Raw genomic sequence first — 24,440 nt, forward strand, 5'->3', positions numbered from 1 at the left:
TGAGTTGTCAAAGAAACTCTTATTTAAAAGCACCTGTCAGTTTGATTTATTTCAGATACAACATGTGTACAATGTAGATACCCCATGCTTTATAACCCGAACCGGAATTTGTCATAATTATAATCAAGTACTAACTTACAGATACGAATATCTTTAATGGCAACTGCTTCATTCATTAACGAAGGCTACCAACCGGTGGGGGGTGTTTCACCCCGACAACAATCTAACCGAATTTCATCACCCGGACAAAACAGGTACGCATGTTTGAAGATCTGATCCAAAAACATGCATCTAATATAGACTTATTTTCTAAGAGTTGATACAAGCAATCAGAATGTCTACATTAAATGCTTTCGAAATGGGGCTTTTTTAATCATGTCGTTTCCTAATTTTAATTTCAAAGAAATCGAATAAAAAATGGTGAAATCTGGTCCGAGTTAGCTTGAATCCATTTTCTACTAATTTTCAATAAATGATAATTCATCATTTTTTCAATTCTTTCCGGCAACACGCCTAAAAATAGCGGTCTTAAAATAATATCAAAAGTTATTTGTAGCTGATGTTGTTGTTATTTCTCCAGCTAAATTAGTTTTCATAATTTTCATTAGCAGCTCAATTATAGTGATATTTATACCCTTTTTTAAATATTTTTCAGCCGACCCTCAACTGCCCTTGAATCAGAAAGGACTTTTTGTCAACCTTCCAGTTTAAATCTGGATTTGGATAGAGCCCAACAATCATCTTCGTCTTCGAGTTACAATGGTGCTACCAGAGAACAGGTATTTTTTGTTTTTGTTAAATGTGTTTTTGGGCGAGTTTACTGGAGGCGATGTTAGCCGGTGTTCTCGGATCATATACTTAGTTTTTTTGCTCTATAAGGATTTTGTGTGCTTCGTTGATGAACCTGCAAGAGTTTTAAACCAAAGTTGTTGAAATGATTTTGTAATCTCGAAGTTTTGTACAATTCGTTGAGATAGTTACACAAACAAATGCGTGTTATAAAAAAAAAACGGTTTCATTTTTCAATCGAAGTTGCACTTTTTTATATTCATTTTGTGTATAATTCAATTATATCAGTATACTGCTGAAATTATGTTTTGCGAGCTTTTTTTTAGCATGTTTTATTCGCTTTTTTAAAATCGCGTTTGGTGCTCCTGGATGTTTATTAGGAGAAGATGTTAACTTCATAAGACAGCAAGGTTAATATGGCTCAACAGAGTCGTATACGAAAGGACCAAGATTCGAATCCCGAAATCGGTTGTTTTTAGCTTGTCAAAGTTTATTAGATTAGCAAGATTGAGAGGCGGAGACGTAACCACTTCATCACTGCTACCCTTTTATTATCAAGTTTGACAACAATTAAATGTTCTTTGTAAATTATGCACTTTTTCAACTTTTTTTTCTGTACAAATTTGCTCGAAACATTCCTTGCTACCGACTTCACTTGTTTTTATTTCGTATATTTTAATTTCGATAAAATTATTAGGTTGAACTTGAATGATTGATTTGTAGGTCAATAATTCTTTTACAATGCAGTTACTTGTTGCTTTTGAAGCTATTCTTCTCAGAGATCCAAATGGATCTTTTATTAAGTCATCACTTTGATAAGCTCTTTGACGCCAACTGTTTAGTTTTAAAGTACGTGTCTTGACGTACAGCACATGTACATGGTAACCTCAATAAATTACCACCAATAAATCAATTAAGCGTTGGTTGATCGAGGTTTATGAATTCGATAATGGAGAAAAGCTGACTCAGTGTTAAGGTAAGATTAAGTGAAAGAAAAAGTTGTTCTAGCGAAGCTGAAATGAAGTATTTTGATTTGAACAATGTTGTTTTAGCGATAAATTATAGTGTTCTCGTTTTCCCCGCGGAATATTCTATCGAGTTTTGTAATATTTGTCTTCTTTTTTTCGGGTGGCAAAATATCCAGAAGCTACTTTTGAACGAACGTTGTTGTTGAAAGTTGTCGGCTGTTTGCCCTTTCTGCTCAAATGGTCTTCCTGCATTATTTCCAATTCAATCGAAGGAAGTGATTGTTTGAAGACAAGAATTAAATCAATTTAGATAAACTGAACTACTATTTTCGCAGAATTAATCTTCTGATGGTGTTTTACATAAACCATTTGTACGTAACGTATTATAAATTTAGTTTAGATGGTTGGAAATTGTTAACGTCTATTGAATGCCTGAAAAATTAAAGAGATCTTTTGTGCTATTTTTAACTGATCACAATTTCACGTTTTCATCTCTTAAATGGAAATGGAACGCCCCACAAAACCTTTTTACCAATTCAATTCGAAAATTGTTTTCGGTAGGTTGTTTTTCTTCGCGTGACTCGGCAGTTATAATAATAACTGAGTTTATTGGTACATTAATAAAAATCAGCTGACCTGAAAGTTCCTGATTTTTCCTCCTGGTGATTCATAATTTAATTGCATTCCAAAGTGTACTTGCCCTACTAAGTGTCATTGAAATAGTTTTTGGTTATTAATAAATTTGAACGTTAAAATTGCATCTGATTCTATCATATTTGCATTTTTTCTGAAACAACTCATGAAAAATAAATGTACTTTTTTGAAACGACTTACGACAACTCTTTTTTAACGTACAATTTTTTGTTTCTCGAATTTTGTCTTAATCTTCGAAGCCGTCTTAATTTAATTGTTACAGAACAATCCGCGAAGCAGCAACACTTCGACTTCTAAAAACAACGACACAAATCAGAACAAGATAGAAACAGCGAAAGGGATCCTAATGCGATCGGACGATTTCCTAAAAACCTCCACTCTCACGTCACGTGACACTAATAGATTGACCCAATGCGACCCTTCGGCGCCCCAATTGTGGGACTTGGACTCGTTGACCTTGAATGATACGACGCAGGAGCTGTACGGAGAGTTGGTTGTGTTTGGGTTAGTGAGTTTTTTGGATACACTTGACAATCCCCCTTTTGGTATCTGTGAAATATCCTCCACCCCTGCTAATAAAACAGTAACTTAACCTTGGAGCTGGGTACAGAAAATCTAATTTTGGTGCATTTTGATGGGTCGAAAATTTGCTGGCTTAATCTTCCTTCAATCCTCTCTCCCCTTTTTTGAAGGGGAAGAGATTGTTCAGTAGATTTTGTTTTTTTGAGGTGATTTGGTTTATACGATCTAAATCTCATTCGAATAAAAAAAAATTGTATGGGAAGCATAACAAAGAGTAAACTGCGTTGAGCGGAAATGTTCTCATTACCCTTCATTTGGAGAAAATAAAATCTTGTTCACTACAGCTATTTTGGATAGTCTGCGACTGACATTTCTAGTAGTAACAGCGACAAGCTAGTAATTATTATTTGTTTTTAAAGTAACACTACTAATTTTTTTCCGGGTGCAATAATGTTTCTATCTGTGTTAAATATTCTAAATAATTTTTGGTTGAACTGAGTATTCAAACCAAAATATGCATAGGGTTAACGTGTTCACATCTCGAATAGGAGGAAGATAACAAAGGTTTCGATTCCAGTTCTAACAGCCTAAAAGTAGTAATTATTTATCATTGTTTAGTACCACCCCCTCTCGTTTCCCGGGTGGGAACTCAGCGAGGAGGAGATCGAAACTGCAGCTGAGAAGAAGAAGTAGGCCGAATGGAGTGGTTCCTCACAAGGAGTACTACAGCAATGGACAACTTCCTCAACATCACTTCAACCACAAGGTGAACAAGTGAACATTTATATCTGCAAGAAAAAAAAAACATTTTCCCAATTTTTAGAGTTGAACCTTACTTAACTTTTTCCCAGAGTTAAGTTTTCAAGTGCCAATGAGCTTATTAGGATTATGTGTTTTCATACCATATTAATTTATACAGAAGGTAAACAGTTAGACTACAATTTATTGTTGGCAATACGGTTTTTGTAAACTATTAATCCCCTCTATGTTTTTAGCCATTTTTGAGCCACATTTTTGAGCCATAAAAAAGTGCATTGGGATTAATTTTTTGTTGGCACAGTTTTAAAGGTTGCACGAAGAGTTTAATGAGATTTGTGCAAATTGGTGAAAAGGTAGATGTGAAACCTTTAATTTAATGGACAGCGGAACTTCATAATTAACGGATCTTAACTTCATCGTTATTGCAGCTTCCCTGTTTTGCCTGTTTTGGCAGCCTGATATAATTTTTGGGAAACTGTCGGAACTCTTTTTTGACATACGTTCGTACGTACCTTATTTAGAATTTGTTGCATGTTGATTTTTCAATTTGATCAATTTTTTCTTAAACGGCCATTCAAGTTAGTCCTAAGTGATTGAAAATTTAGGACTTTTTAACGCAAGCGAGCGTAGTGTTTTTTTTACTAATCTACTTTTTTTGCGGATTAATTCCGGTTCACTGCTAAGTTTTTTCCAGGCTTATTCTTTTCCTACTGTTTTCTCCCTCTTATAGCTTTTTCTTGGCGTTTTCTTGCTTGTGGTCGCAAAGTGCAGCTTAGCCGCTACTTTATATTTATTTTTAATTACAGGAAAACGGAACTTCATCTTCTTCTGGCTCTAACCACGTGGTGTCCTATTCTCTGAGCAGGACACGTGCCTATGTGGTGGAGTATGCAGACTGTGCAGACAGTGACATGTTCCAAGTGGGCAGATCCACCGAGAGCAACATCGACATGGTACTCATCGACACAGTACCGGGTAAGCAGACAAGTGAATGAGAAATTGGCGAGCAGATAAGATATTAAGCTCGCTTTTCCTTGCTCTTTTCCTTTCTCCGACCACTCCCCGTCCCGCGCACGTAGGAATTTTTACAAATAATTTTGTCTGATATTTACAAAAATAAGAAAAGGAAAAAGAGCTGGAACAATTGCCCGAAATTAATTATTAATAAGACTTGTGCAGTTCAATTTAATTTAGTAAAGAGAGGTAGTTACACTTCAGGTGCTACTAAACTGGAAGAGTGTACAAAACCAGAATCCACCATCTCTCGCTACGCCTGCAGAATAGTGGTGGAAAGGGGTGGTATGAGGAATATGGGCGGAGGAGGGGGAGGGGGAGGGATGATGGTGGCAGCTACAGCTAGTAGACCCAGGATATACGCTGCTGGCTTCGATCACAACAGGAGCATACAATTGGGCGTAAGTTACCAAGAGTTTAAATAAACCAGCCGTAGTATAAACAAACCGAAAATGGGCAAAATTTATTAGCCAAAAGTAAGTTATGTCATATCATTGAAGTTTGCATGACTTTCGGAACTGTAACATTATTGTCACATAATTTTTGTAGCTAGATATAACAGATTTTCATATCATACTTGTACCCACTGATATCCATTTACAAAAACATATTATTTTAATTAAGAATTTATTTGAAGTTCAATTTATTTAAACAACAAAACTTTGCAAAGAAAATATTAAGAATCTTCTCAAAATTTCTCAAATATAAAAAAAAATCATTTTTTTATTATATTTAATTTTTTCATGTTATTACTGCTCCATAGACTGTTCTTTAAATTGAGGCATGATAATTCGTAAATTTCTTTTTTCAAATTGACTGGTAATAAGAAATTCAGTTTTTCCCAGAAGCGTTATCGGTCATATTTTGCTTGTATATGCGAAGTGCAACTTCGCTTCTGTGTAAAATTCATTATAGTGAAAGTTTGTGTTTAAATGAACATCTAAATGCTTGCGGCGAAGACAAAGCCCTCTCTGTTTCAGGAAAAAGCTCTCAAGTGGCAAGTAAAGCAAAACCCAGCCATGATGTCACCCAACAACAACAAAGACAACAACAACAAAAAGGGACAATCAGCCCACACTAACACGTCTTCAATGGACACATCTCAACACGACGGACTGACCACTAATGGAGTGTTAATTTTGAACCCTGATGAAAAAGGGAGCTTCAAGAATTCAGTGTGGCGGGAGGTGTCCATTTGTGGGCATATTTACACAATGCGAGAGAGCAAAAATAAAACTGTTGTGCACAAGGTGAGTAATTTTGGCTGCAATTGCATTGTAAAAAACAAGAAGAGCAGTTTTAAGTTAGTGAATTCTGTAATTTGAAATTTATGCCATGTCACTCAGATTTTCATAAATCAGAATTGTTTGCATACTGAACTGGTCTGCTGATACTGAACCTATCAACCATCATACTGGACTGGGTTAATTTAGGTTCCAGATGAGACGAATGAGTTGAGGGATGGATGTCTGATTGATCTCTGCGGGACTACTTTATTGTGGAGGTCAGCTGATAATGCACACTCACTCACAGACGAACAGGACTTCGTCGAAAAAGTAATAAGGGAAATCTCATTTTCATCTATTGAACGCGGGGAATAGTGAGAGGAAGTGGCGTCTATTTTTTTTAAATCATCTATTATATATTTAAATGCGGGCTTCACTATCTCGCCATGTTTAAGCTTTTTCAACGTATTATTTTTGCATGTTTAAGCTATATCGTATATTGCAATCTATCTATTATATATTTAAATGCGGGCTTCACTATCTCGCCATGTTTAAGCTCTTTCAACGTATTATTTTTGCAAGTTTAAGCTATATCGTATATTGCAATGGTTAAGAATTTTTTTTCGATTTTCCAATTTGATTTTAGTGGTAATTTTACCGAGTTTAAGTTAAGCAGCCCAATATTGAATTAGGAGTTGCGAATTTGGCCTCCAATTTTGAATGCCCGAATCATTTTCGCTAACGAGATCAGACGATTTTTGAGATTTTTTCATAAATTTTCAGAAATTTCAAATAACAAAATAATTTACAAAATTTGAAGTTCCCAACCCTGTATTTGGGTGCTGTCAGAGTACTCTAAGGAGTTACAAATCTTGCCTCCAAATATGACTGTTCAAATCCTTGTAGTTTTTGAGATATGACGTTTTTTGTGATTTACCAGAAAACTTATATTAATTTTTTTTCGCAAAATCTGAATAATTTACAAAACTTGAAGTTTCCAACCATGTAGTTGGGTGCTGTCAGAGTACTCTAAGGAGTTACAAATCTTGCCTCCAAATGTGACTGTTCAAATCCTTGTAGTTTTTGAGATATGACGTTTTTTGTGATTTTTTCAGAAAACTTATTAATTTTGTTTCGCAAAATCTGAAATTACCAACCCTGTAGTTGTCCTGTCAGAGTATTCTCAAAGATTGCAAATCTTGCCTCCAAATATGACTGCTCAATTCTTAGTAGTTTTCGAGATATGATATTTTTTGTGATTTTTTCAAAAATTTTCAGAAAATTTTATTTAATTATTTCTCAAAATTTGAATTTTCCAATCTTGTAGTTGGGTGCTGTCAGAGTACTGTAAGGAGTTACAAATCTTGCCTCCAATTATGACTGTTTAAATCTTTGGTTTTCGAAATATGACGTTTGTTGTGATTTTTCAAAAAAAAATTTCAGAAAAATAATTTTTTTTTCCGTAAAATCTGAAGTTCCCAACCCTTTATTTAGGTCTTGACAGAGTAATCTCAAAGATTGCGAATCTTGCCTCCAAGTATGACTGCTCAATTCTTTTTTTTATAGTTTTCGAGATATGACGTTTTTGTGATTTTTCCAAAAATTTTCTGAAAACTTCAGAAAGTTTAAATTAATTACTTTTTCAAATTTTGAAATTTCCAACGCTATAGTTCGGTGTTGTCAGGGTACTCTAAAGAGTTGCAAATCTTGCCACAAGCGACTGCTAAACGCGACTGCTCTAATGCTTTTAGTTTCCGAGATATGACGTTTTTTGACTTTTTCGAACTTATCTACAAAGAAATTCAAAAAATTTGAAAATACCACCTTGATGAAGATAAAACCTTATTGTCAGCGTACACACAGGCGTCTCAAATCTTGCCTCTTAATATGAATGCTCAAATCTTTTTAGTTTCCGAGATGAGACGTTTTTTTTCAATTTTTTTTTTCGGGAAACTTAGGTTTAAAAAAATTCACAAAATTTTGGGATTCCTAACCCTTTAATAGGGTGCTCTTAGTGGTTGCAAATCTGGCCTCCAAATTTCTCCAGAGGCCTATTAAGTTTTCGAGATGACGCTTTTAAAATTGGAAATAAAAAAATGTAAATGTTCGAAATTACCAACCCTGTAATTGGATGCAGTCAGAGTACACTAAAAGTTTGCAGATGTTGTTTCCAATATATGCGGTTTTTCATGAGCTGTCGTAAAATTTCGAAGCACCGAAGGTGCGTTAAACGCTAGTGTGACATAAAACTTCGTATCTAGTGCAAAACAATCAATAACTGATTACACAATCATTAATTGTGTTATATCATGAGTTAACACTTTTTGCAATAAACATGTCTGTTGATATTCTGCGTCTTGTTTTTTTTCTAATTGGCTTGAGCTATTCACCTGCAATGCAAATTGTTTGTTGGTCAAGTTGTTTTTGTATGATTTTCTGTCTAAATGTGTAATTCTGCATAATACTATATGACGAGAATTGTGTTCCGGATAGTTTAACTTCTGTCCACAATGCAAATTTCGATTTATTTCAACATTCAAAAGTTTTTCATAAATTAAGTTCAAATTTATGGGAGAAACCGCTTGCTTTTTAGGAACAGTAGAAGTTGTAGCTAAATGATTGAGGCTATGATTCTTCATCTCCATTGAACTCTTTTTTTTATGTGAACTCTAATTCTCTTTTTGTCGCTTGTGTTATGCACTGAACGGGAACAAATTAAACGAACCGTTTGTTTGGTGGCGTGTCAAGGAGAACCATTCTCAATCTCAGTTTGCCGAAAATAAGTAGAAATGTTTGGAGCGGATTGGAACTATTTACTATCAACGAGGCGATCGGAGTTCGGTTCAAACCATTTCATTTTTTTAAATTTTTTTAAAGCTACTTGCCGTATCTTCGCTTGTTTTTGCGAAGTACTGCTCCGCCTCTGAGTCTAAATTTGTTAACCAATGAAAGTCTTTAGGATTTATAATTAGCGTACTTTTTCGAAGTAGTCTCAATATTTCGACAAATTTTTCTATTTAGTCCCTTAACAGATTTTAAATTTTTTTCATACTGAGAATGTGGTTGTGAGGGTACGCGCCGTTTGGTTATTACGCTAGCGAGCAGCTTTTGTTTTAGTACGAACCTTCTTCTTTTTCTAACCTAACTCGCAAATAAAAGTGTTCAGATTCGAGTCCGTAACGACTCTGAAGTTTTACTACTTCGAGGCTTGTTTTGACTTTTTCTTATTGCACTTTTTAGAACTCTAGAGCTGCTCTTTGTTTTGTTCTCGAAGGTGTTTGCGAAGCGCAACTTCGTCTGTATAGGGATACAAAGTGCGTTAACCTGAGTTTATGCCATGAAGTCCATGTGTTAATGAACCAATTCAAGATTTTTGTAGGTGGTGTTGTTCTTAAGAGTCGATGAACGTAGTTCAGACTTTTATATAGATCGCGATGAATTTTATATTTTTTTTTGTTCAGGCTCAGTTTTACTTTTTTGTTGTTTGAGTTTTGATTTCTGTTTAAACGCCAGCTCGTTTATTTTATTAGAAGAAAAGGCAAACTCCACTATCGAACAGCGAAAGTGTGAACGTCACGAAAAATAAAAACATAAGATTTTCCAGCGAAATAAAAAAAATTGCCTGTTGATCCAGTTTTCTCAAATTAGGTTAAATTTCATCAAAAAATTGTCAATCATATTTTGTTCTTGAATCTCGATGAGTAATGTTTTTAAGAGTAATGAACATTGTGAAGACACTTGTATAGGTCTTGGTCATTATTGCGTTTTTTTTTTGCGGTTGGCTTTTAAGTTCAGTTCAGTTCCATTGTGAAAAGGAAGGCAAACTCCACCCTCGAACAGTAAGAGTGTAAAGGTCAAGAAAAACGTGATCGTCATCTAGCTTCGAGAGAGGATTTTAATTTTCAGATTTGCCAGCGGAAATAAAAATTTACATACTGATCTAGTTTTCTCAAATTGGGTTGATTTTATCGAACGCCAATTGTTCTTGAAATTTAAAGGGCATACACACACATTACACACACACACACACACATATATATATATATATATATATATATATATATCTTCATAATTCGAAAGTTAAAGCTAGCTTTTTTTATTAATGTCTGGTCGCGTGGCTTAAAATTTAGTTCAAAATGACGAATTGGCGAGTAGCGATTGGTTACACTGTTGCATTCAATAGGGCATGAGTTGTCTAATGCATTTGAATCAGCGTTTGCCGCTAATCGAGATTGTTTTGTCTAGGTATCAAAATTTTAAAAAGGGGGGGTTGAAATTGTTTAGGCATTGAAATTTAATATAATGATAAACGACAATTATCTTTTAACAGGTGCAGCGGGCAATCAACAACAAGCGACCACAGTGTCCGATCAGTTTCAACACTCTCTATCTTCCCAAGAGTAGGAAACTAAACACTCCCTTTATACAGCAGGAAGGACAGGGAATTGATGATCACGCAGGACAGAAGGATCGAAAAACCACGGTCGGTTTTGTAGTTCTTAACAGGCATTGCTGCTGATATAAAAAGAAACACTTAAATAGTTCAAGAATATTTGAGGAAAATAAAATAATCATAATCAACTACAATGACCGAAGTGTAGGTCAGAAGTAAATTGTGAGTGTTATAAATTTAAATTTCAATTTGAATGTATTACGAGTTAATATAACGAAATTGACAATATGTTCATGTTAGATTTGCTTAAATTTGACCTAAAGTTGTCACCAGCAGCATTTGGTTCCTTATCTTTTTCTTTCTTGAATTATAGTAATAAAATATCTGAAATCTACTTCACAACTTAAAATACTCATAATTTTTAAAAATAGGGCTTAAAAATTAGTACTGATTAAATTGAATTGAATTGTATTTCGCACATATTAAAGATCGTTTTGACGCAATTCAGGTACGATTAAAAAATTCAGTAAGTAATTTAAGCTATTAGACTCCCACTGAAATTTTACGCTAGTTTTTTTTAACGTGAAGATGGTTGTAAAGTGATATAAAATGATGTTTTAGGCAGCTAATCGTCGTTCAAGTCGAACACCACTGCCAGATCTCTCAGAACAAAACAACAATGACAATCAAAACAACAACATGAACACATCCACGATATCACGTGACCCTAGCTTCATTGCAAACAGTCGTCCCTATGCGTGCTTCCCCTGTGGCCATGTATACGGGTAAAGATTTTTTTTTCCTTTTCGAGAAGACATTTCGAAGTTAACAGAAGTTTTTCTGAAGTGTTTTTTCGAGTCAATAACTGACGATTCCACATATTAGCAAGACTTGTAGAAGTTTCAATTTGACTATAATTGATGATTTTACTTTTTTACTTGTTTTAATTATACAATAAGTAACTTCGGTTTCAAACTTATGAATTAAGAAAAATGAAAAAGTTAACATTTTTGAAATTTTGTTTCTAGAAACGTACATTCTAATAAGAATTCAAAGTAGTTATCTAATCAGAACTATTTAATACAATCTTAGAACTGTGAAAACTGACTCTAACCAAAAGTTTTTTCTCTAGCTACTTCGATGCTCCCCCACCTATGCGCACACCTGGTGGGGGTACTCCTGAAGTGAGGGAACAATCCACTGAAGGGTACTCTTCAAATTTGCCATCACCATCAGGACCACCCATTCTCGAAGGTAGCATGTGTTTCCCAATTGTTGGTCATTTTTTGAGAGTCAATGAACGGAAGTGAAGGCACATATTTTAGAACTGTTGTTATTGTGACGCTCAATTTTGATTTTTTCTGCGGTTTGATTTTAAGCTCAATTCAAATTTTTTTATTTTGAGAAAGCACAATATGCGTTTCAATCACAAAAGTGCAAATGGCACAAAAAACGTGAATTAGTTTCAATAATTGACTTTAATTCAGAATTCCTGGCCGAATAAAAAAGTCACCTATTAACCCAGTTTTCTCTATTTAGGATAGTCTAATGAAAGAAGTGTCAATCATAAAAGATACTTGAGTATTTACATGATCTGTTTTGTTCGTCTAAACTTAAATTTGAGAATCAATTTAACACTTCAATCGTTTTGCTTGTTTCGTTTATTCAGTTACAACTGCCTGTTGGCTATGCATGTTGGTTAATATTTGTTCTGAGCAGTATTAGACGAGTTGAAAGCAGCTATGGCGTAAGTTATTTTTTTTTGCGCATTTTTAAGTAGTTTTAAGTGGTAAATTTTGAAGGTGAATTTTTCGCGCTTTTTAGGTGCCTTAAAGTGAAAAGATAAATCAGGAAAAATTTTCCCTGTGATCCGGATATTTTTTTTGCTTTCGAGACTCATTTTCTGCGATTGAGTTAATACTCTCTTCCCATGTTTCGCAAAATGTGTTGAATGGTTTCAACTCAACCATTATTGCAGTTTTCTGAAATCTAATTGAACAAGTCAGCTTTGGGCATAATGTTCTATGGTCAATCCTAGTAAAATAAGTACACTAAACAAGTAACATTCGTTTTCAGAAATTTTCCAATTAAATATTCTTTGCGAGATCTTTCAAATGCATAATTCATGCGCATTTTGATTTAGTAAATTCTTATTTATTACGTGCAAAATTAGTGTGGTTGCCTCTAGTTTATTACATTCCAAACTATTAATTGCAAATTTTGAGTTTTTTGCAGTATAAAGCTTCTGGATCTTTGCCTTTTTCTATCTCGCGCGTGTTAATTATTATTAATTTTACGATGAGCAAAGGTATTGCAATCGGGTACTAGATTTATTGCCAACACCCACGTGACACCAACGACACCCCCTACCCTAAACATCCTACAACTGAACTGCAACGGCATTGGGGAGACACCTGAAATTGCAGCATACCTCAATGCACACGATATTAAACTCGCTGCTATACAAGAATCCAACCTAACTGCTAAAAGCAGAGACTCCAACTTTGGTTCGAACACGGTACTTCGTCAGACAGACCAGCCAACAGATGAGGAGGTAGTTTGGCCTTCTTCATCCACGAAGACATTGTGTACACCCCATTGCAACTACCACAAGATGGTACTATGGAGTGAATGGTCATCAAAATAGACCACATTAACACCTCGTTCAGGACCATAAATCACTACATCCCCAAACCAGCTCATGCCCCGAAGGGTAAATCGCATCTTTAGAGCCGCTTCTGAAAACTGACAATACCATAGCAGTAGTAGATGCCAATGCGCACGACCCCCTTTGGCACTCGCCATTAGTAGACACTCGAAGCAACAAGCTAGCAGGGGAAATCGAGTTTTCTGATTATGGAGTTCTCAATGAAAATACTCCCACTAGGCTCCCATCTAACAACCAGCCGACGTCAATGGACATCTCTTTAACGTCATTGTCTCTGCTAACCTCAACAGAATGGAGCACAGACATCCCTCAGCTCTGACCACCTGCCAATCACCATCAAACTGGCAATGAGCTCCTCGACGACACCAGTCAGATCAGTCAAGAAAACTTACTCGAATCTCGCCAACTCGGGCTGGGAAGCTTTCTCAGCCGAAGTGGAAACCCTTGTACACTCCGCCAAGAGACATGGGTTGGGATTGCGTGATCCCCAGATCCCGGATGTATACTCTGGCGATAACCTCCTGAGAGACGCCATCAATACAGCATCAAAGCATCACATCCCCTCAGGCCGCCGCAAGGATGTGATATCCCTACTTCTGGAGCCAGCTTCCAGATGGATCATCGAACGAGACAACATCCTTTCTCATGACCCGACTTCTACGGAGATCGAGACTCTTAACAACCGTATTCAGATGGCCATCCGACAGAACAAAGCAGTCAAATGGAAAGAGTTCGTCAGCAGTTTTGACCACCCTACTGACACAGCAAAACTTTGAAAAACGATAAAAGCACTGGACAACAAGACAAGCAAACAGCGGAAAAACCAGCCTATCAAATTCAAAGGGAAAAAAGGAAGAAGACGTTCATCTTCTTCCTTTTTTTCCTGACGATCAACTTGTCAATTTCAAGAAGTCAAATACCCGCCATCTGGAAGACTTCCACTATTGAAGCCAGGAAAACTCACCAATGAGAGTGCCTCGTACCGGCCGATGTCACTTCTTTGCCCCGCAGTCAAGATACTGGAGAAGTGCCTTCGCCCGATACTCGAGGAACACCTCAAGACGGCAGAACATCAACACGGCTTGAGACCGCGATACTCCACAGTCAAAGCGCTCAGCGAACTATCAACTGCAATCGCAGACGGCGTAAATCAACGAAAACCCGCGGCCCTTACTGTTCTCGTTGCATAAGACTACCCTCCTGAAGCTGATTAACGAGTCCACGCTTCCAGGAGCACTTGCACGCTGGTTAGCCACGTACCTGCACAGTAGACAGGCCCGCACACTGTTCAGGGTCCTGATGTCAAGCAGCCGTATAGTCAGATTTGGAGTTCCACAAGGATCGGTTGTGGCTCCTATGCTGTTCATTTTCTATGTTGCTGATGCTCCATCGCCCCCACCGATAATTTTTTTAGTATCCTATTCCAATGAGTTCACAGTTTTCGCCTTTGGGACCGACATAGAGACACTAAGCAAAGACATCAACAGCTACCTGACGACGAATTGCAATTTTCTAGTTTCTCGAGATTTGGAAGTATCAACACCGAAATGTTCCGTCACGCTCTTCACGCCTAGCACCAAAAAGCACAAAATCACACCAGACGTGAAGATCAACGAAAAAGCTCTCATTCTGGCGAAAACACCGAAAATCCTAGGCGTTACCTTCGACTCAGCCCTGAAATTTGGCCCACACTGCAGACTAGCCGCAGCTAGAAGAAGGAGCAGAGTGAATATGTTGAAAGCGCTGGCAGCAACCACATGGGGACAGAGCAAGGGAACCCTCATAGTAGCCCACCAAGCCTTAATCAAGCCCGTCTTAGAGTACGCATCACCAGTCTGGACTCTTTTTGCTGCACAGAAGCGCTGCAGAAAGTCCAAAACGCAGCCCTTAGAGTGGCCACAGGATGCACCACGATGACCGCCATCCAGCACCTACACGACGAGACGAAAACTCTACCCATCAGACGGCACATCCGTATGAAAGCAGTCCAGCACCAGTTGGCCCATCATCTCGAAAGCACCCTGGCAACAGGCTGCTAGACCTAGCGGAACCGCCCAGAAACATGAAGGAAACGCTCTTTAGTAGGTACGAGAGGTACGGCACTGCACTCCTAGAAACATCTGATTCAGAAGAAGACGACGACGACCATGACATAGGGCCACCAACACACATAACCGAAGAGGACTACAGAGGGATCCTCAAAAAAGTGCATACAGACGAAGTCAAAACGCCCTAGACAACCGAAACAACAACAAAGTGCTCGACGAACTAGGCCCTAAATACAGCAAGCACGATCTACGACTACCGGGTAGTACCAGACGGACCTTTGCCCAGTTGCGGGGCGGTCACTCCCCATTCCTACAAAGTTATCTGCACAGACTAGACGAAACAACCTCAGAAGCATGCCTACAGTGCAACTCAGAAACCCACTCAACGGGTCACCTATTCAGGTGAAACGCAAACCCGACCACACTCACCCCCCAAGCACTCTGGGAAAGCCAGTCGAGGCCGCCGCTTTCGAAGCCACAAACGACGGACACAAGGAGGGCCAAACTACGGGAACCTAGGCAACAACAACAACAACATTCTTATCTTAAAGTTTTTTTTAAATCTCAGGCTCGAAGGTTGGTGATTTTATGTTGTGGTCACCCTGCATTGTTATCTAAAACATCAGAAATCATTTTCAATAGATTCAACTATCCAGATTGTCCTGAAGAAGAGAAAGCTTACAATTTAAAAAAAAAAACAATTGATCCATTTTTTAGAAAGTATAGGGATGGATCTTGACAAACTTTCTAGCGTCATGTCCAACATGTATAATATAATGTTTTTGCTAATCACTAACACGGTTCTAATAAAAAAAGCCAACAAAGCAAGAAATTGGTAAAGATTTAGTGAGTGAAAGCTTTGTAAGATACTAAACCATGCCAACTATGCACACTGCAAACAGAAAAAATACTTCAGAGATCTTTAATACACAATTATTCTGCTCAAAACGAGCAAAAAAATTATACACGACCATAACGAGTTGCGATTACTGAGAAATGTACAAAACTACTTAAAATTTGCAGAACTAATGTTAACTACATTAGATTTTATGCAAGATTGCGCTGAACTCTACCTGAGGTTTTCGTCTACTCAAGCAATCATTTGCTTTTATTCTTAAATGTTAGAGTTTATATCTGCATTTCTGCAAATTTTATCTGTAGCCAGAAAAATATAACAGCTAGATTGTTCAGATTCGAAGCAATTTTTTCTGGTATAAAAAAACCGAGTTCATTGAGTCATTTTTCAGGGAACAAATCTTTCCATATTTTGATTTGTTTATCTTTGCAAAAATTATCTCAGATATGGCATCATCCCAAAATTGTCTATCGGAAATAAAGAAGGCTTTCGATTCAATAAGAAAACCAGAAAGCTCCATGACTACACTTTTAGGACTTATGAAGCTTGTAGAAATCTTGAAGGAATCGAACGAATGTACGAGGAATACCTTTTGCTCAGAAATTGTAAGTTCGAACTTGGCTAAATTGTCAATGCGGTACATATGCGAAGTGAAATCTGAAATGCACAGCAAAGTTATGCTGCAGCTCCTTCAGAATATCAGCGATATAAGCAGCAAGTTCAGTGAAACCCTCGTTGAAAGCGGTATGCATGAACTCATTGCCTCAAACATAGAAAACAACTCAACTTTCGGAGTTGAGAATTTGAACAAATCGCCAAAACAAGAGAGTGCTCATGAAATTATGTTCTCGTTTTTGAGTATATTAAATAATATCTTAAGGAATTACCCTGAGTGTAGAAGTGAATTCCGTGCATCGAAGCTCAAGTACGCGCTGAAAAAACTGCTTTCTGTCAAGGATTTACTCATGCAATCGTGTGCTCTTCTGTGCTTGGCGTATGCTGTAAACGTTAACGAGGACCAGGAACTAATAACTCTAGGCAAGATTCACGTCGAATTTTTGGCCCGGCGAATACTCCCAGCTACTCCTCATATGAAGTTTATGAAAACTTCTGATGAAGATCGCTTCGTGTATGGCTCTGGCTCTTTAGGGTTCAGCACGGAAGAAATTTTGGAGCCTTTCTCAATATTATCGACGAATTCACGCACTAGTCTTGAACTCGTCAAACAAGGAATTGTTTCAATTTGCCAGTCAGTTTTAATAAAAGCCAACCAAACCCACCAAAGCTACAAAAACAAAAGCCTAACCTCGGCCGCTAAGTGGTCATTGCTTATTCTCTACCGGCTAAGCAAGCGCTCTGTAACTGCTCCGCTGATTGACTTTAAAGAACTCATTCATAAATTCTCCGGTCATCCCTTAGATGACATCGCAGAAATAGCAAACGGGATTTTGGCCGCGATCAATGATTCAGAGCGCAAAAACAATGAAGAGAAAGACGAATCCGATAGCTCAAAAACTGAAACATTGAGTTCAGACCTTCAGAATGTCTCGTTTTCAAACAATGACGATGAAATCCCTCCTCCAGCGGAAGATGAAAACTTCACTCAGCAGATCGAAGTTGAAGCTGTAGATGCCTCTGACAAGAGCAGCAAAGATCATATAATGATCAGCTACAACCACCAGCAAAAAGATATAGCAGACAGGCTGCTGAAAGAACTTCGAAAAAATGGTGTAAAAGAGTTGTGGATAGATAAAGAAAACTTACATAAAGATTCAGGAACTGCGCGAGGCATGGCAAGAGCCGTAGATAACGCAAAAAGCGTTATTTGTTGTATATCAGAAGCATATTCAAAAAGTGCTAACTGCATGGGAGAGCTGGTATATGCAACGAACAAAATGAAAAACATAATTCCGGTAGTAGTTGAGAAAAACTTCTCGCCTGATGGGGAGCTGCTATTTTACTTAAAAGACAGCTTCCGTTTCAATATCTCAACCGATGATCTATTTCGTACCAATTGTCAACTGCTACTACAAAAATTGGCTGCTGATGACGTAAAATAGAGCATGGCTTTGCTGAAAAAAAAGTTAAAAAAAACTCTGAATTTAACAAAAAACCACGTGTTTCCAAGGTTGATTCAATTTAGAAAATGTTTCCTCAACAGCAGAAACCACCAAAATTATCTAACTACGAAACAATCTTTCAAAAATTTTATAGTATTTTTGAAACGAAAGGTTTCAGAAAACTTTATCTATCAAATGATGTTATAACATGATTTACAATAAATCAATCTAAAATGATCATTAACATTCGTTAAGTTAAATTTATTACGTTGTATATACTGTTAATATTTCTTGAAATTAATAAAAACAATTCGAAACTAGCATATACCTTACCAATTTTCCTTTGTTTGACATTGGTTAAGAAAATTGTAACAGCTGAGATTTAAACGTTTTTTCACTGAGCTTGACCACATATATCTTGATTTGAAAGAATTAACCTTGAACTTTAGTATATGGTGCAAACTTTTTGTCAATTGTTCAAGCGTAGCAACAAGAACTTGTCAAAAAACCACATTTGTTTCCAGAATTGATTCAATTCAGAAAATGTTTCCTCAAAAGCACAAAGCGCCAGAATTATCTACTTAGCAAACAATCTTACCAATATTTCATAGTATCTTTGACACAAAAGGTTTCAAAATTCATGAGACCAAAATTATTAGATATGCCTAATTAGAGAAGATTTCAAACCTGGTTTCAAAAAATTTCCTATCTATCAAATTATGTTATAACATGATTTGCAATAGTTCATTCATAACTGATCATTCATATTCATTGAGGTTAATTTTAATGGGGAGCATATACTGTAAATAATTTTGAATATATTATAAACAATTCGAATCTATTATATTCATGTACATTATCATTTTTCCTTTGTTTCATCTTTCTTAAGAATTTAGTAAAAGAAAATATTAAGCGTTTTTCCTAGACTACATAGCGGCAAAGCAAACGCCTGTTTTTCACTGAGCTTGATCACATATATCTTTGAAGAACTTGAAAGAAACATTTGAAAGAATGAACCTTAAATTTTAGTATATGGTGCAATTTTTGTCAACGCAAAATAAATGCTAGTTTGCAAATCAGTGGCTCAGCATACTCGATTTTTCAAAAATTAAGATTACTTTCAGTCTTTTAATCAAACTCAAGTAGATATTGTGGCAGCTTAGATGATCTCGACTTTCATCGGTCCTTGCCCTTCAGGTTTCGGAAGTTAATGTAACCAGACATAGAGTAATCATTTAGAAAATCTACAAATTTTTCTATTTTGGTAAATTTAACCTAACACATACAACTTTTAGGAGCAGACGCATGATTCTTACTTTCTTTGCCCTGGGTGTGTATTGTTTTCTTCGACTGTTCTCTTTGAGTTCTTGAAATTCAAAAAATACTACTACCTAATAAGTGGCATAAGTTACCGCAGACGCACACTATTGTCTTGAAGCTGACAATGTTTTAAAAAAGATAAGTTTGAAACCAATTTAGTTGAAAAAACATAGCCAACTGAATTTTGGAAAAGATTAATGAACGCAAGGAAACAGAACAAACTGATGTTTTTGAAAAAAAAAACTTAACTTTCAAAGTTGAAAAACAATTGTATGGCCTAAAAGCTCGTTGAATTTCAGCAACACTTCTATATTTGCTTCATTTGATAAAATAAACAGAATTTAAGAAAACTGGATCAATAGGTAAAAATTTTACTTCGCTGGGAAATATGATAATTATATTTAACCGTAGAAGCTAGAAGTCGATCACTTTTTTGTTAGCTTTATACTTTGGCTGATCGATGGTGGAGGTTGCCTATCTTTCCATGAAGGAAATGAACTGAACTTAAAATCAAAAGTCTAACCGCGGGAAAAACCTAACTCAAAACCCAAACAGCAAATTTTGACGAGAACAAGTTTTAGGACTTTCTCGATAAAAAATAACCATGACCTATATAAGTGTATTCACTACGTTCATGCATCCTAATAACTTTGCCTGTTAGACAAATGTTCTGATGTGATAACGCTTGCAAATTAAAAGCGGAACTATGCGACAAATAACAAAAATAAAACATTGTCAATCGAAGATTGGAAAAGAGTAATGAACGCAAGTAAACATTAAAAAACACTGACTGTGTTGAAAAAATCTCAACTTTCGAATTTCAAAAAAAAATTAGATGCACTTTAATAAAATGCCCTTTGATTTAAATAAAAATTTCAGAATTAGGTAGGCAAATTCAATTTCATATAACGTTTTTTTATGACTTGAAAAATTTTCAAAAAAATTAAGTTTTTAAAATTTTACAAATTTTGTTATTAACAACCCTGTCTTGGGTGGCTGTGGGGGTACTTTTAGGAGCTGCAAATCTTGCGTCCAAATATGTCTGCTCAAAACGTTTAGCTTCCGAGATATGACGTTTTTTTTTGATTTTTTGAATTTATATTTAAAAAGTTTCGAAAATTTTGATATTAGCATTTCTATGTTGGGGTGCTCTCAGGTTCTTCCAGAAGTTGCAAATCTTGCCTCCTGATTTGAGTGCGTAAATTCTGTTCGGCTTCAAATATATGAAGTTTTTTATGTTTTTGAAAAATTTCCAGAAAATTTGGATTTAAAAACTTTCGCCAATTTTGATATTAGAATGTACTCCAGAAGTTGCAAATCTTGCGTCCAGATATGTCTGCTCAAAACGTTTAAGCTTCCGAGATGAGAGGTTTTTATAATTTTTCCTAGAACTTAGATGTTAAATTTGACAAAAGTTGAAATTCTCAACTCCGTAGTGCGAGGTGCTGCCAGGTTACTCTCAGTCGTAAAAAATCTTGCCTCCAAACAGGATTTCCCAAATCTTTTTAGTTTCCGAGATATGACGTTTATTTATTGTTTTCTCAAAAATTTTCAGTAAACTAAGATTTCCAAAATTTGAAATTCCCAAACCTGTAGTCAGGTGTTGTCGAGGTACTCTCATTGAATGCAAAACTTGGCTACAAAGGTGACGGCTCAACTGCTATTGGTTTCCGAGATATGACGTTCTTGAATTTTTTCAAAAAATTTCAGAAAAATTTGAATTAAAAAAATTTCAACCTTATAATGGCGTGATCTCAGGGTTCCCTCAGAGGTTGCAGTTCTTTCCTCCAAGTTTGACTGCTCAAATCATCTCAATTGTCGAAACATACAGTCAAGCAGTATGTAAAGCAGCTCTTAAGTGGAGTCGATGACGGATATACTAAATCAGACTTAATTCTTACGAATGAAATAGAAGGTGTCAATGAACGTAGTTGAGACTCGTATATCGGTCGCAAGGTTTTTTAAGGAATAAGCCCTCGAATTTTATAAACGCTCAAATTTTCTTTTTTTTAAGTTCAAGTCATTTTCTTTTTTTAAATTATGGAAATTCAACTATGGAACAGCAAAAATATAAAGGTCAGAATAAAATGTGATCGATTTCTATTTTCGAAAGTTGATTTCAGATTTGAGATTTTCCAGTGCAATAAAAAAATCATCTATTGCTCCAGTGTTTAGTGGAATAAAAATGGTCCGGTGGAATAAAAAGTCATTATTGGTCCCTTGCGAGCGTAGTGTATTAGTACGAACCTTCTTTTATTCTAATTTAGTTTATAAATAAAGTGTTCAATAAAAGTGTTCATTTATTTGGTGGTACTTGCAATAATCCTATCTATAGCATTGGCGTTTTCATAGCATATGTTCTCTGCTTTATTTCTGGTAGTGTTTGTGGTTTATTAAGCGTCCGACTAGTTATTAAGCTGAGTAGTTAGTGCGTGAGACTCATAATCTCTAGGTCGCAGATCGAATCCTAAGGGTAGCCGACTTTTTACTAAATCGAGGCTCATTGCACTTTAAAGAGCTGTTTTTTTTTGTCGTTCTCACTTCGCGTCCGTGTCTCAAACTGGGTTAAATTGATCCATAAAACGTTTATCATAGTTTTTTTTGAAATTCGAACTTTAACGCCATATAATTTTTAGCCAAAACGCAAATCGGTTTTTTTTCTCTTTACTTGGCTATTGAATTATTCTCCAACTAGTATTTTTATCAGAAAAGATTTAGCTTTTTACTTTTCAACTAGCCAATTTCAGCGGAGTATATCCAGCTGTGAGTGTATATCCAGCTCTGAGTGTCAAATTCAAAATATCTTTGATCTGCGATTTTAAGGTTATTAAGAGTCGATGATCACAGTGGAGACTTAAGTAGGTCGTGTTGATTTTTTTTCAGAATACCTAAACTATTTTAGCTCAATTTTGATTTTTGGCGTTATGATTTTTTTTTAAGTTTCAGTTCAATTCCTTTGTTAAAAGGAATGGAAAGTCCATTATCGAACAGCAAAAGTGTTTAGGTCACGAAAAATGTGATTGAAATCTAGTTTCTGAAGTTGATTTCAGATTTCCCAGCCAAATAAAAAGCTTATGTTATGATTCAGCTTTCAAACTGAAGTAATTTCATCAAAAAAGTGTCAATCTTAAATTGATCTTGAAATTCAAGAAGCGTTAGGGCCATATGTTGAAATTCATCAGTTGAACTTTAATGATAAAACAAGTCAGAATTTTAATCGGTTTCCTTGCGTTATTTGTGGGGTTTTGAAATCTGCCATTTGATCAGCTGGTGCATAATAAATTCGCGTTGTATTTGGTTCTTTTAACACTTAAGTGGCGAAACAATTGGGCTCAGAAATTGTCCCAATCTCAATTGAATCAAGCAATTTGTTCTTATCGATTTTAAAATAGTCTGAATTTTTTGAAATCTTATGCTTGTGAAAGCGTACGAAGACTCGGTTTCCACTAGCGCTATTTGTGATTTTAATTGTGATGTTCTGAAAACGTTGTAGAACATAACCAATAAGTCTGTTCGTGTTTTTGATCCGCAGCAACTTAGAAGTTCGTTTCTTTTTTGCAGGTGTATCTTTGACCTGCAGTACAGAGCGTGAGTGTCCCCTGTGTAGAGAGAAGAGTGTGCTAGTTGCATTGTCACTGGGAGACGAACCCGCATTCCACATGGACAGTGAGGAACCCACTTATGCATTCAACCCATGTGGACACACTTGCTCATATGCCACTGCAAAGTAAGAACTGTTACATAATCATTACTGCTAAGTAAGTTAAAAACGATTACATAATCAGTACTGCAATGTTAAAAACTGTTACATAATCATTTCTTCAAAGTTACCAACTGTTACATAATCATTACTACAAAGTTAAAAACTGTTACATAATCATTACTGCAAATTACTAATTTTTACATCAATTATTACGTAAAAGAAATGAAAAAATATGAGCGAAAGAGGAAAAAGCGAAAACTATATCAGTGCCACTTTTGATTTCATAACTGCCAGCGGCTGTAGCCATACGTGGACATTTGCTATTGCGAAGACAGACTGATTACGTAACTTTCGTTACTATCGTATAATTTATTCGAGACGTCCACTAAAGAGAGCGAGGAAAATGGAACGGATCATCTGACTAGAGTGATTGACAGGCGTTTCTTCTAGTTTTTATTAAAATTTGGTTGGTTTTTAACTCGCCTTTTAATAAGATTATTTTTCATCAAAACAAATTTAATTTTAGATTTTGTTTTGTTTAGACATTGGAGCAGTGTCTTGATCCCCAGCAGCAACGGGGGCAAGAAACTATGTCCCTTCTGTGCCACTACTACGGACATACAGAGGCCATACGTGCCACTCATTTTCCAAGACAGATTCATTTAGTTTAATTATTCAACAATACGAGCCACATCTTCCTTTCTTGTAGTCTAAACCCGAAAAGGTTTCTGGTGGATTTTTTGTTTCTATTGCCCGGAATGTTAAAGTGACTGAGAGGAATCCATTTTCTCTTTCAGTAATTATTTCGGCCACTTCTAGCCATTTGATTGTTTGACTTCAAGCGAATTTGATGAATTGAGTTTCTATTTGATTCAAGTTTTATGAAATCGAAGAATTGATACTCAATTTTTTTCATTTGAATGGTACGATCTGAATTATTTCATTGGGTGTGTCAAAATTGTATGAGTATTCAATGAAGTAAATTTGGGCGGAAACTAACTTAGTTTAAGCATTGATTACTTTTTTCGGCGTTGAATTACAATTTCTTGCATGGCCCTTTTCTTCAATTGAATATGATAAAATCAATTTCTATTTGATGTCAAATTTTTTAAAGATGATGTTAAATATCGGAAATTAAATCATTCTTTTATACTCATTTCAATTTGGAAAGCGCCTGAAATTATAATATGGTAGTGTGCTGTTGCTTACTGATGAGCATTTAAAGTTGGCATTTTTGTTTTACAAAGGAAAACATTCTGTTTATCGATAAAATGTATCTCTTAAACAATCCTTCCCCTATCTTTCCTAGCAATGCATCACTGTCCCCTAAATTGTAATTGTTAAAGATTCGAGGAGAGCTTAAGAGATCCGATAAATTTGCGACTTGATTGGAAATGATGCTTAAGATGATAGACTATGGAGCGTACTCGAAGGGTGAAAATTGAAAATGATTTAAATGC

At 36.0% G+C, this 24,440-nt stretch overlaps 1 protein-coding gene across 2 annotated transcripts; it reads left to right on the forward strand.

The window, feature by feature from the left end:
• The first annotated feature begins 59 nt into the window (after positions 1–59).
• LOC134855115 (protein pellino-like) lies at positions 60–23,858 on the forward strand. Of its 2 annotated transcripts, XM_063871516.1 has the most exons (13): positions 60–254; positions 656–779; positions 2,674–2,915; positions 3,552–3,699; positions 4,499–4,667; positions 4,911–5,107; positions 5,687–5,956; positions 6,140–6,262; positions 10,263–10,415; positions 10,947–11,110; positions 11,458–11,579; positions 22,839–23,004; positions 23,523–23,857. In XM_063871516.1, exons 1-13 carry the CDS (start codon positions 157–159, stop codon positions 23,644–23,646), a joined length of 2,100 nt encoding a protein of 699 aa, XP_063727586.1. In that variant the 5' UTR covers positions 60–156; the 3' UTR covers positions 23,647–23,857. The 2 variants fall into 2 exon arrangements, with proteins under 2 accessions (XP_063727586.1, XP_063727587.1); XM_063871517.1 differs by lacking the exons at positions 60–254; positions 656–779 and adding an exon at positions 2,121–2,314 and having other exon boundaries at positions 23,523–23,858.
• The last annotated feature ends 582 nt before the right edge of the window (positions 23,859–24,440 follow it).

This window comes from Symsagittifera roscoffensis, chromosome 10 (assembly GCF_963678635.1).
Source record: "Symsagittifera roscoffensis chromosome 10, txSymRosc1.1, whole genome shotgun sequence".
Lineage (NCBI taxonomy): Eukaryota > Metazoa > Xenacoelomorpha > Acoela > Convolutidae > Symsagittifera > Symsagittifera roscoffensis.

Coding starts and splice junctions, on each gene's coding strand:
- LOC134855115 (XM_063871516.1), top strand. CDS start 157: ATGGCAACTGCTTCATTCATTAACGAAGGCTACCAACCGGTGGGGGGT. Junction 5,108..5,686: donor ACAGGAGCATACAATTGGGC/GTAAGTTACCAA, acceptor TCTCTGTTTCAG/GAAAAAGCTCTCAAGTGGCA. Junction 11,111..11,457: donor CCCTGTGGCCATGTATACGG/GTAAAGATTTTT, acceptor TTTTTTCTCTAG/CTACTTCGATGCTCCCCCAC.